Raw genomic sequence first — 10921 nt, 5'->3', positions numbered from 1 at the left:
AATATTATATATAAGTTAACGTTACGTTAATTTATATATAAATTAAGTTATTAGTGAAACAGAACGAACTAACGAAACTCTCATTCTCTCCTTTCGACAAAACTTTCTCTTCCTATACCATTTTCTTTGATTTTCAACCCGAAACCTAGTGATCTAAGCTCCGGTAGCAGCAGGATAGCAAATCTTTGAAAAGGGAAAGCTTAAGGTATGGTTAATTTCGTTTAAGTTTAAAAACAATTGGTTTCCTATAGGGGTTTTGTGAATTAGAATAGTTATGAAGGTTCTGACCTTATAGGATTATTCTCGGGTAGTCATGGGACTAGTTCTGTTGTTTACTTGTTGAATTTTGGGTGATTTTGAGTTAGAAATCGAGTTTTGAACTTTCGAAAGCTTAGTCCGAACGTTAATAGCGTTTTTCATTTAAGGGCTCGATTTTTATTTTTGTTACGTAATGATGGTAATATTTATGGTATATATGCGCCCTGTGAAGTTTTGAGTAATTTGGATAAGTTTTGATAGTGTTTCGGTGAGTGCAAAAATTAGGATTTTTGAGTTTTATAGTTTTTAGAAATTCCTAAGAGATCAAAATTCGTATTTTTATCATAACTTTTAACTCGGGGGTTCGTTTTGGACATTCTATATACCGTTTCGAAGCTTGCAACGAGTTCTGCAATATGGTGCATGTTTTAGAGCCAAAATATAAGTTTTATTTTAGTGTATTTATACTGCGGGTTTTGGTAGAAAACCCTAGATTGTCCTATGTGAATATTAAGTAGTGTTTTGGGTTAAACACTTATTGGTTTACCGTTGTTGTGACATAGGGCCAAGATCATCGGGGAGAGTTCTCCACTTGGGTTGGCCGAAATGTATGAATATGGATTAAAGGTAAGAAAAGTATATTGTATTGCATAGTACATTGTATGTAATACAATTAGTATCGTTATGAATTGATTAATATTGAGACATAGTTAATATTGTTATATAATAAAAAAAATTGATTGGTTGAGTATCGATAATATGATGATATTATGCATGTGATATACAGGCTCACCTGATTAGGTGATGCAATTTTTCTGGCAACGTACTGGGCGTAAGTACGGGGGTCAGTGATATATAATGAGTATCGAGCGTAGGTAAGGGCTCACCTGATTAGGTGATGCGATTTTCCTGGTGACGTACTAGGCGTAAGTACGGGCGTCAGTGATAATGATAAGTACTGGACGTAGGTACGAGTTTTGTTCTTATTAGGAGATTACCCTTGGGGACGTGTAGATATGGCGTCAGTGATATGAAAATTGCCAAGTTATGGCATAAAATGAAACCGTTGTAGGGTTTCCTCCTGGCGACGTGTAGATATGGACGTCAGTGACATATGATAAGTACCGGGCATAGGTACGGGCTCGTCTGATCAGGCGATGCGATATATTGGTGCCAAAGTGTGGCACGTGCTCAGCAATTATATGATATATGGGTGCAAGTTTTCGGCACAGGCTCACCTGATTGGGTGATGCAGTTATGCAAGATATGGGTGCCAGGCTATGGCACGGGCTTGCCTGATTAGGCAATGCAATATAGGATTATCATATTTAAGCATCGACTTGCTTGATTAGGCAACGTGATGTTATGAAGATGGTTACTTTATGAAGTAACATATATATAATTTATATGATTAAGTAAATATGAATTCTATTATTGGTGTAATAGTTTTGTATTACCAAATATCTATACACATTGATGTTTATTCGTGGCAGATGCCAGTAGTAATTTAGATTTTATCTTATGAGCAATGTGCGATGGTTTGATTCTTATTGTATATAAATGACAATATTCGAATGATAAACTATATGATTATTATTATTACTTTTCTTGTTGAGTCCTTGTGACTCACGGGTGCTATGTGGGGCAAATAAAAGCTTGATCAACCAGGAAGTGACAGTCTTCTCCAGCAATGTACATATTGACCTCACCGACCTGCGCGCCGAGTTGCTAGGTGTTGTTTTGGGCTGGTTGTATCTACTGTGTACTTTGATTTTGTGTTTAAATGGTTGTCGTATATATTTCTTTTAGCAGAAATTTTTATAACGGGGATTCCCGGAACACGCTTTTTATGTCGTTATAATGTCTGTTTTTAGTGTTTTACTTTGATCAAGTTTTTAATATTATCACGGTTTTTAATAATTATTAATCCATTAGTATTAAAATAGTTTATAAAATCACACATGGCGCGTCCCTATAGATTAGGGCGTTACACAAATAGCCCAACTCACCATAGCCACATCTTCCATTTCACCTTCGTGCCCTCTGTCGAAGATCCCCAACAGCGAGCTGCTGAATGTTGCAGCCCCGGCCCTGACGTCGACCATGCTGCAATTCTAAGCAGCTTTAGCAAACTCACACTCCACCAATGCATGTTGAACGGTTTCTGCATGAGCGTTACACAACAGACAGTCAGCATTGACGGGAACATGAAATTTTTGGAGCTAAAAATAAGTTGGGAGCACACCCGAAACAACCCTCCATAAGAAGTTACTGATCTTAGGAGGTATTTGTAACGACCAAAGGCCCTTCCAAAAATCAGCATTGGCATCAAGGCACCAAGAACCTTTAGATTATTGCAAAAATTTATAGGCACTTTTAACCGAATAATTCCCACAAGTCTCAAGTCTCCAGTTTCAACCATCATTTACGGCTGAATCACTAAGATGAATGGACAAAATGAGGTCCTGATCACGTGAAACAAAAAAGTCCTCACAATATCCTCATCCCAAGTGCGAGTGTCAACTTGAAAGAGGCAACTGACCGATTTGTTCACAAGAGCAGGGTGCCTTGTAACGACATAGTTGTTAGAACTATGTGGAAGCCAAGGATCTACAAGAATGGATACATTTTCTCCATTAGCAACTGTTCTTTGAGCACAGGAATGTACTAGATCTTTATCTTCAAGAATACTTCGCCAGATGAAACTAGGATTATCTCCCAATTCAGCAGAAAACAAGTTGCCATGAGCATAATATTTTGCCTTATAGAGCCTACTAACCAAAGAGTCATCATTAACCAACAATCGCCAATATTGTTTCCCTAGAAGAGCAAAATTAAAGTCTCTTAAGTTTCGAAAACCCAGTCCTCCAGATGTTTATGACGATACAACCGCTCCCAACTCATCCAATTAATACCTTAACCACTGCTCGAATTCAGATGCCACCAAAACTTAGACATAAGCCGCTCTAACTCCTTACAAGTGTCTAAAGGCAAGAGAAATACATTCATAGCATAATTCGGCAATGCGTGAGCAATAGATTTCAGTAATACCTCATTTCCTGCACGAGACAAAATACGCCCTTTCCCAACCTTGAATTCTCTTCTGAAGCCTATCCTTAAGAAAGCCAAGGATAGCATTCTTATTCCTCCCAACCGAACAAGGAAGACCCAGGTAGTAGCCATTTTCATCTGCCTCATAAATTTCCAACATAGCACAGATAGAATCTCGCACCTCACTACCAGTATTATTGCTAAAAAAACACAGAAGACTTAGTGAAATTAATTCTTTGTCCCGAAGCCACCTCATAAGTACGCAACAGCTCCTTCACATTGTACGCTTCCTCCTCAGTGGCCTTACAATAAATATAGCTAGCATCAACAAAGAGCATATGAGAGATTACCGGCGCACCTCGAGCAATTTTACATCCCGTGAGTAAACCACTTTGTTCATAACTACGCAACAAACTAGAGAAACCTTCAGCACAAAGAATAAAAAGATATGGTGATAAAGGATCACCTTGAAGTAATCCTCTTTGAGCAACAATGGGCCTTAACTCCTTCCCTCCGTGTGAAATGGTATAGGAAACAGAAAACACACATTGGATAACTAAGTTAATCCAACGACCATCAAACCCCATCCTTACCATCATAGCACAGAGATAACTCCCCTCAAGCTTATCATACGCTTTACTAACATCAAGTTAAAGTGCCATATAACCATCCCTCCCTCTTCGTTTTCTATTTAAATGATGCATAATCTCATAGGCAATCATGATGTTATCTGAGATTAAGCAGCCTTGTTAAAATGCACTTTGAGTATCGGATATGATGGACAGCATAACACTCTTAAGTCTATTAGCAACCACTTTGGACACAATCTTGTACAACACATTGCATAAAGCAATTGGTCTTAAATCCCCCATATACATAGGCTACTTCTTCTTAGGAATTAAGACCAAAATGGTTTTGTTAAGATCTATAGGAAGAAACCCATTGTGAAAAAGTTGCTTGACCATATTGATGATATCATCTTTAACAATCGGCCAACAATTCTGAAAAAAAAAAAACCAGGGGTCATACCGTCGGGCCTTGGGGATTTATCCGAATGCATTTGGAACAAAGCTTTGCGAACCTCTTCATCTGAAACCGGTAACAACAACTCGGCATTCTGCTGTGATGATAAACGAGTTTGCACACTGCTTGCGACTTCTCTCCAATAGGTTTGAGAAGATAAAAAAAAAGTTCGTTGAAATAAGAAACCATAAGTTGGTCCAAACCACTATCCCAGTCAACCCACGTACCAGAATGGTCTTTAAGTTTTGCCACAAAATTATTTTTTCGTCTTGTAGTTACAGAAGCATGAAAATGTTTGCTATTATTGTCTCCTTCTTGCAACCATAATTGCTTCGATCTTTGATGCCATAAAACTTTCCTTTGGACATAACCTTCGGCTAAATTTCTCTTTGCTTGTTTGTAATTGGCAACAGAGACTTCACCTCGACTCAATTTTTTTACACTTTTTTAATCTTTCTATAAAGTTCCCAGTAACCTCCTTACCCCAATCGGCCAACTTTTCTCCAAAAAACTGAACTTTATACATCACGTCATCAGCCCCACAAATCTCCCAACTATCTTTAACAATCTGATAATAAAGAGATGCCCTCAACCACGCATTTTCAAACCAAAACCGCTTAACAAAATTGTGGCCAACAGTAGGAACCATGACCATAAGAATCGGAGCATGGTCTGAAGTTGAAATTTCAAGATTATGGAGCTTGGCAGAAGTGAACATATTCAACCAAGTAAGATTAGTTAACCCCCTATCTAAACGCACTTCTCAAACACATTTATTTATTATTACTAATTAATAATAGGAAAGATATGACTCAAAATTTATATATCACGTGTACCATTTTAAAAAAAAAAAATCAAAATAAAATTTGCTATTTTTTCTAAATAAACTACTTTTAACAATTTTTTTAAAGAAAAAAAATATACCTATCTTACTAATTAACTATTTATACTATAAGTAATTAACTATTTCTCAAACACTATAAATATTAAGTTAACTCCTATTTCTCTCTCATTCTTATATGATGTATGATCTCCATCATCTTTATCTCTCAAATTTAATTTATTTCTCCCTCATTCTTATATGATATATGATCTCCATCATCTTCATCTCTAATATTTAATTTATTGGTGTTTCCTTTTCTTTTTTCAGACTAAGAAACCAAAGAAGACAAAGAAGTCATTGCCGGCATCAGATTGGTACGTACGGTATTAGTGTATTATGTTATTAACCCTTTTCTATTTTAATTTTCTCTATTGTCATATGAATAAATATTTATTTAATCATATTATTTATTATATTGTGTCAAAAAATAAAATCCGAATACGACCCATGTAACCTGTTTATAAATGGTGGAGTGAGATACGATGATGCCAATAATGACAACTATGAGTAAGATATGGTGATGACAACGATTTTCAATAAACTTAATCTCGACTACAAGATAATGATACAATAATTTTGAGATTATACATATCATTATTTTTTTTTATATAGATTTATTGATTATTTTTTTAGGCCTCAATTTCGTGTAAGGGTTTTTCAAATTTTTTTTTCAATATAATATTTGAAGATATATCTTTATTTCTTTTATTTATAAATAAGAAATAATATGATGATTTTTATTTTATTTTTACATTTTTGAATAAAAAAAATTAGTACAACAGTTACTCATATAATTAAAAAATATATAAATTTGATATATATCATTAAATAAATTATAACCGCATACAGCTTATTTCCTAGTTTAATAATGTAGAGAAAAATATAAAGAGTAAGAGTATCTATGTATATCTATATAAAAGAGAAGTATGAAGCAGTGACATGGCATCCTAAAATTATTTCAAATAGTTTTATCTCTTCTCTCCTTAATTCTCTCTTTTTTTAATTTTTTTTTTAGGTTTATAAATATTTATTTATTATTTTATTATTAATAATTATATTAATTAATAATTTTTTAATTTTTTTTTTTAAAAAAAAACATGGCTTTTTTTATATATATAAAAATCTATATATATTTATTTTCTTAAAAATCTAAAATATCTCATCCTAAATTAATAATACGCATGATATTATTTTTATGTATATAAATTTTCAATTTTAAAAAACTAAAATATCTAACTTAAATTTTTTCTAATTTTCTTTTATTTTATTTTATGCATATTAATCTACTCTTTTCTATAAATTAAAATTACCATAAACAAAATTCTAATCCTAAAAATATATTTCTATCTCTCTTAACCGCTCTCTCAAATTCTATTTTTTTTTTTTTTTGTGCAAATTAATCTATTTGATTGTGTATACATATCTCTCTCCCAACCGATCTCTCATCTTCTATTCTTTTTTTTTATTATTTTTATGCAAATTGATCTATTTGATTGTATATACAAAATTGTGAATTACAATCTTAGTTTTTTTTTTTTTGTTTTCGTAAATTTATGATTATTTCTCTCTTACTTTCGAGTGTGTTTATTTTCTCTTCTAATTCATTTTTTATTGGTCAATATTTGAATTATCTTTTATTTTTATTTTCATTTATTTTGTAAATGGGGATTGCGTGACCTTTTTGATACTTGAAAGCTTTTGTATGTGGGGAGAATTAAGTGGATTGAGATAGATAGTCGGGAAGCCAGCATAAAGGTTCATGTTCAGTGTCAATTAAGGAAAAAATATATAGAAGTATTTGAGGTATTTTTCATATAATATGTGTTGTTGACCGAGGTTTTCGGCAACCGATAAAATATTATAAGTTTAGAGAGCTGTAAGCAAATTAGAGAAGGATTTTTACGTGGTTGGGGCGTTAACGAGCCTTAGTCCACGAGTCTTTGTTATTTATGGATGTATTTAATACAGAGAATGCATTTGGTGAGTGTTTCACTCTTATAAATACAGAGAATGTTCTTGGTGAGTATTTACTCTTCTTGCTCTTATGCAACCCAAGATTCTCGACCCCCATTAATGAGCTTTGAGGGGGTATTTATAGTGTTTTTGGTGGGGTGATCCCAAGAACTATTGTACAAGTGTATCTGTAAGTATCCATAAAGTTGGGCATTCCTAATGAATATACCATGAGTAATGCATGGTCAAATCCCTATGTGCTGTAGGGATTTTATGTGGAATGTCCTTATTGTCTTTGGACTGATGTGACTCTTCACAGTGTAGCCATCGATAGACTTAAATGATCATTACTTTGTAGCTGTAGATTGGGGGTTGTGCCGTCAGACTTTATTGCGTGTAGCAGTCCCAACACGCTTCCTCCCATGCAGCATTAAATGCGACTTGACTGCTCAGGGGAAGCCTGACACCTCGCGGAGATGCCTTAGTGTTACTTGGGCTTCCGGGAGCGTATGGGGCTCCCTATGTCTTCTCCGGGAGGCATGTCCCGGATGCTGTCGTATTACATAAAGACTTAGCAAATAATTTGAATGCTAAGTTGTTTGATCCACGTGTCCTTGTCTGGTTGGTCCACGTATATTGGGCAAAATCAGGGGCAACATTTACCCCACAAGCCTTGTTTATTTGAAAAATAAAACAAGGCTTGTTCAAGTGCCTCCAGTCGACTCCTCGGTTTCCTGGCACGAGCTTTGAGCGCGTGACGGTGTATTTAATGATAGCGTTTAATGCAGCGATTCACTTTTTGCAGAGGTCGATTCGTTTCACGCCCATTGATTGATACGGCGCATTAATGGTGTCAGACGAATACTCAAACGTTTCCACCGCCTTAATTACGAATCAATCCAACCGTTGATCTTTGGGAATTCGAATCGTGCGTCTCCCCAACCGTTCGATTGGTAGGTGATAGTGCCTGTTCCTCATGCATTTTTGCCTATAAAAGCCACCACCTTTCCTTCATTTCGGTTACTTCCCATTTCTTGCCAACTTTGCTCGAGTTTCCTAGAGAGAAAAATCCTCAGACCAAGAGAAGACCTTTGAACACTCTACAAATTTCCCAGTGCACCTTCGTTTACTACTGTCAATCTATCTTATCTTTGTTTGATCTACAGCAGAACCCCCAGTCTCAACACTTCACTGTAAGTTTCTCGCATGCCTTGCCTTACTGTAAATGTACCTGGCATGCTTTACTTATCTGTTTGTTGTTTTTCTGGGTTTGGTATTTGAAGTTTCTGGGAATGTATTCTTTTGGGTTCTTCACGTAACAGGTCTAGATTCACCATTTCTGGTGATAGGGTTACTCTTGTCACGTGTTTGTTGTTATTTTTACAAAGGACCATACGCTTTTCGTGTACTGGCCTTTCTAGGGCATAAAGAAGACTTTGTTTTTCTCGATTTTCTGCCCTTTCTTTTTCTTTTACGCGCGATGTTGTCTTCTGTGAGTTCTTTGTACCCGACTTTTGTCCAGGATATCCTTCTAGGGTTTTCTGATTGACAGATGTCCGGAGGGGGCCTCTTTCCAGCGGTTAGGGGACCCCCATTCCCTTTTTCTTGGTTCAGGGTTTGGTATGGGGCCTAACTGCTGGAATCTTAACTCTTTTTTCAGAATCAAAACATGTCTACGTCCGGTTCAAAGTCGTCGAAGAAGAGCGGTAAGCGTGTGGCTACCCTTGAAGATGTCTCACTGGATCCTGTTACCCAGGAGGGGTATAAGTAACGGGCCACCGGATGGGAGGCGGCTGAGCTTCATTCCACCCTAACCTGCCCCCACCAGCTGGAGAACATCATAGAGGTGGCCGGAATCAAACCCTCAACATCCGGGACGTATCACCGGCCACCCCGAGATGCGGAGACGCCCAACCACAACTATGGTGGCTTCGGGGCTTGGAGCCAGACGCACTTGATGGTCGGGGCCATGCTTCCTCTTCAAGACTACTTTATTAATTTTTTAGTTTTTGTCGGCCTTGCACCATACCAACTAATTCCAGAAGCATACCGCCTGCTCTCAGGCTTATTTATTTTTTACTCCGCCCGGGGATGGGGCTCTCCCAGTCCGGCGGAGATTTTGTATTTTTATGAACTTGTTTCTGGTCCCAAGAAGGGGGACAAATTTAAAGACGGTTTTTACGGATTCTGGGCCCACCCTTCCAATGATGGGGTGGTCCCTTATAATAGGCAAACTCATGTTAAGGAGTATTGCCACCGTTTCTTCTTCTCCTCTGGGTTCCGAGCAGTGGAGCACCCGGAGCTTCTCACAGAGTGGGTCAGGATTCCCCCCTATGAGCGGATCGCGCTTACTCAGGTCTTTCTCCGAAGGGCCCAGGTCTTTGCAACTTATGACCGGGCGGAACTTGAAGTCGGGGGCCTAGTCACGACGGAGAATTGTCGGAAGGCCAAGCTCATCCTGCCGCACCAATTAGTGGAGGACTCTAACCTTTCCAAGGTTATCTGTCCAAATGTGAGGGTGCCCGTCGCGGCGAAGACCTTCCGGGATGAACTCATTGCCACCGCCGAGAAGAAGTACCAGGAATATCTCTACCGGAAGGCCCAGGAGAAGGCTTATTCCAAGGCCTAGGCCGTTTCCGAGAGGCCACTCCACGTGGGCAGCCCGGTCGAGAGGAGAAGCCAGGCGATCGCTGGGAAGCCCCTACGCATTGGGGACTCAGCTGAGAGAAGGGCTCCCAGGCCAACGCCTTCGGCTCAGGTGCCGAACATTGGGGCTCCTGGCGTTAGCACTTCCGGCTCTGGTAAGTCTCCTTTAGCAGTGCATTACGTTCCTTCCGTTGGCGAATATGCCAGTCTTAGGCCTGTAGGGTTCGATGAGCGTCTCCATAGGTTTAGGATGCCCTCGACCCGGTGGGGAGACCATATGAAGGAATATTATTTTTCCAACTTAGGAGATTTCCTAGGTCGGTCCCGGATGGGTTCTGGTCCTCCGGAGCCTGTTCCCTTAGGCCCTTCGGCTTACATTTCTTCCAGCTGGTTCCGGCCTTCGGACAGCTATCTCGGAGACGATGCTGCCAGCGTTAAGATTCGAAACTTTGCTAGGGCCGAATTAGAGAGTCAGGGTAGGACTAGCTTGATTTCTTTATTCGAGTGTTTACTGTTTCCCATGGATATTTTAACACTTTCCTTTTTTCTTTTATTGTAGCTGGTACTTCCATGGATGCCATTTTGGCCGAGCTTGCCGGGGCTCACACTCCTGATGTTCCTCTTCCTTTAACTTCCTCCCAGATGGCCACCCCCTTGAAAGCTTCTTCCAGTGCCCCTCTAGAAACTATTGACTTAGTGGATAAGGAGGAGGTGCTTCCGGGAGAAGGTCAAGAAAAGCAATGGGGCTTTTCTGAGGAAGTTGAAGAAGGTAAAGAAGAGCAACGGGCTCTTCCTGAGGAAGTTGAAGAAAGTGAAGAAGAGCAAGAAGTTGCTCTGATTCGCAAGCGTAAGGGCAAGATGGTTGCCCAAGAAGAGCCCAAACGGCAACGGAGAGCTGATACTCCGGCCCTTGGTCTTGATGGCGGGATCTCTCCCGAGATGGAGGAACACACAGCCCCTCCCAACATTGTGCTGACTCCAGTTCCTGGAGATGAGGCGAGGCAGGAGCTCCGGATAGCTAAACACAACTACGCCATGGATGAGTACTCCCGGGGGTATGCTGTCGTGGAGGCTCTGAAGAGAGTTTTGCGAGTTGAAATGCAAAAT

General features: G+C 38.7%; 1 protein-coding gene across 1 annotated transcript; it reads right to left on the bottom strand.

The window, feature by feature from the left end:
• Positions 1-2683: 2683 nt before the first annotated feature.
• On the bottom strand, positions 2684-5050 carry LOC133031409 (uncharacterized). The gene is made up of 4 exons (XM_061104900.1): positions 4816-5050; positions 3561-3733; positions 3237-3447; positions 2684-3078 (listed from the first exon to the last, which is right to left on the bottom strand). Exons 1-4 carry the CDS (start codon positions 5048-5050, stop codon positions 2684-2686), a joined length of 1014 nt encoding a protein of 337 aa, XP_060960883.1.
• Positions 5051-10921: the final 5871 nt, after the last annotated feature.

The sequence above is a fragment of the Cannabis sativa genome, chromosome 9 (genome assembly GCF_029168945.1).
Source record: "Cannabis sativa cultivar Pink pepper isolate KNU-18-1 chromosome 9, ASM2916894v1, whole genome shotgun sequence".
Taxonomy (NCBI): Eukaryota; Viridiplantae; Streptophyta; class Magnoliopsida; order Rosales; family Cannabaceae; genus Cannabis; species Cannabis sativa.
Note: the sequence above shows the minus strand (reverse complement) of the source record. Positions and strands in the feature narration are given on the sequence as shown.

Bases quoted from the DNA above. Each gene is read 5' to 3' on its own strand.
- LOC133031409 (XM_061104900.1), bottom strand. From the start codon at position 5,050: ATGTTCACTTCTGCCAAGCTCCATAATCTTGAAATTTCAACTTCAGAC. The intron at 3,448-3,560 runs GTGGCTTCGGGA...TTTATGAGGCAG, and splicing joins AGCTGTTGCGTACTTATGAG to ATGAAAATGGCTACTACCTG. The intron at 3,079-3,236 runs GTAAGGAGTTAG...TTGCTCTTCTAG, and splicing joins TCTCTTGCCTTTAGACACTT to GGAAACAATATTGGCGATTG.